The sequence below is a fragment of the Frankliniella occidentalis genome, unplaced genomic scaffold (genome assembly GCF_000697945.3).
Source record: "Frankliniella occidentalis isolate FOCC.00 unplaced genomic scaffold, Focc_3.1 Scaffold1545, whole genome shotgun sequence".
NCBI lineage: Eukaryota > Metazoa > Arthropoda > Insecta > Thysanoptera > Thripidae > Frankliniella > Frankliniella occidentalis.
In genome coordinates, this window is record NW_026268645.1 from 6,475 (window position 1) to 8,743 (window position 2,269).

The window sequence follows — 2,269 nt, forward strand, 5'->3', positions numbered from 1 at the left end:
TGCGTGCAGGGGGGGAGAGACAGAGAGCGCTGCGCGGTGGAGGGGGGCGGCGGGCCGGAGCGGAGGCGGGAGCGCGCTCCGAGGGTCATGTTTAGGGTTCATATCTCTGCAATGGTCCAAGTCCCCCGTGAAGTAAAAACATCGACGTCAAGGTGACGAATGGGCGCACAACTTTGCAATGAACAATTTTTACGCTACTCTTCTGCCATATTTGCTACGACCTGAGGAGCGCCAAGGCACAGTACCGGTACTAACGTTGTTCTCAAATATTGTTTATTTTAGGCTGGTTGTGGGTCATTCCTGTCTACAATAGGGGTATAGATTTGTTCCCTAGTTCTTCCCGGTCATTTTGATGCTATTTGCAGCTTCCTAGGTTGAACACGACAGTTGATATCGTCGATTTCGTACAAAGTTGCACTTACGCCCTTTCGTGTTCAATACCGGGTGTTCCGCACCAGTCCCAAGGTGGGACTCGACGGATTCGTGATCTACACATCTTGATGCACAACTCCACAAAATTTCAGCTTACTATTTTAATTTTCCTAGTTTGGGAAGATCGGTCCCAGGCTATGTCCCTTGTGTATGGTTGTGACAATCCAACCAACAACTTGAAGTGAATTGGGTGAGTAGGCTACATTGCGCGGTTTAAAAGCAGTCGAAGGTGGCGCTGCCTCTGCCAGCTGCTCCCGGATGGATGACACAATGACACGGCCTGCCGGCGCAACATTGTCCAAAAACTGCGAGCGAATGGTCTGTACCGAGGGCTATGGGGCCAGGGTTTGCGCCGCCCAGCCAGTGACTTTACGATCACGCTGTCGGTCCAGCTGGCCGCTCGCGCCCGCGCGCGCCGGCGGCACCGCTGTCGGTGCGAGTGCGAAATGTGAACCTGAGCTGAGATAGCCAGACAGGACGGACGGGGCAGGGCAGCGACAGAGCGCTGCACAGGCCTTCCAGACGAGTCACGGTGGTCGAGGAACACATATTTCCTCGTGGAGGAGTGAGTGCTGTGGTGGTGCTGATGCTAGGAGTGCAAGTGGAGTGAGTTAGTAGCCTGCTGGCGCTTGTCCTCGTGACAAAGTGAGTTTGATTTTTAAAATTGCGACCCGCAATGTAAGTAAAGTGATGTTGTTTGATAATGAATGTGACTGTGATCGGTGCTGTGATCCTGCAGGTAGTCATGGTACACATTTGCAACGCGTGCGGTCGAGAGTGCGTGTGGATGTCTGACCTGGTGACGCACGTCCAGGCCGTGCACCACGGAGACAGGCAGTTCGAATGCACCGTCTGTGGGAGATCATTTAGTCGGAGTGGGAATCTGTCGAGGCATCTCCGACTTCACACGGGGGAGAAACCCTTCCAGTGTACAGTCTGCAAGAAAAGCTTCGCGTACTGTAGTCACCTGAAGAGGCACCTGCTCATTCACACTGGAGAGAAATCTCTCAAATGTACAATCTGCAATAAGAGTTTTGCCTTGCGTACGAGCCTCGTCTCTCACCTCTACACCCACACGGGAGACAAGCCTTTCCAGTGCCAAATCTGTCCGAAACGCTTCCGTCAAGGTTCCAATTTGAAGGTTCACGAGCGCATGCACACAGGCGAAAAACCGTATCAATGTGCAAAGTGCAAGAAGAGTTTTGCATGGAGAACTAATCTAGTATGTCACCTACGCCGTGTGCATACCTGAGAGAAGCCCACTAACTACGTGCTTCTCCCCGAGTACGATGGTGCGTCGGAAAAGGACAACACCAGCTACGTATCGTGAGAGCCAGCGTAGATGAAAAAAAAAGTTCGTGCCTATATGTAGTAGCATATAAATAAAAAGTCAGCTTCTTTCCCTGATTTGGTTCCTTTCTATTTTTTTTCCAGATACCCCTGAGTCAACTGTAGTTACTGTTGAACACTTTGACTAAGTCCGAACCCAAAGAGTGTGCAATGTGCATCATAGACTTAAACACAACCATGCGGACATACCAGTCGCACACTTTTGTTTCCAGTGTATACTTTTCCGCCTCCCCCGCGCTGCTCGTCCGCTCGCGCGCAGAGAGCAAGCGGTAAGCAGTCAGTTTGTACGGCGCCCTCCGCCCGCCCGCCCCCCGCACCCTTCTCGCCCACGTTTGGCCGTTCGCTAATCTGATTTATGGAATGAAAGCACGCGCGTGCTGGGGTGCCCTCTACCCCCCACCACCCTCCCTCCTTCCCATCCACCCCCATGCTCACGGCTGCATTTGCATTGCTGATTCTTTCATGCATGTGTCCATGCGGGAGGGGG

General features: G+C 52.6%; 1 protein-coding gene across 1 annotated transcript; it reads left to right on the top strand.

Annotated features, from left to right (window-relative positions):
• Positions 1-678: 678 nt before the first annotated feature.
• LOC113206163 (gastrula zinc finger protein XlCGF57.1-like) lies at positions 679-1,839 on the top strand. The gene is made up of 2 exons (XM_026422105.2): positions 679-1,077; positions 1,172-1,839. Exon 2 carries the CDS (start codon positions 1,178-1,180, stop codon positions 1,682-1,684), a length of 507 nt encoding a protein of 168 aa, XP_026277890.1. The 5' UTR covers positions 679-1,077; positions 1,172-1,177; the 3' UTR covers positions 1,685-1,839.
• The last annotated feature ends 430 nt before the right edge of the window (positions 1,840-2,269 follow it).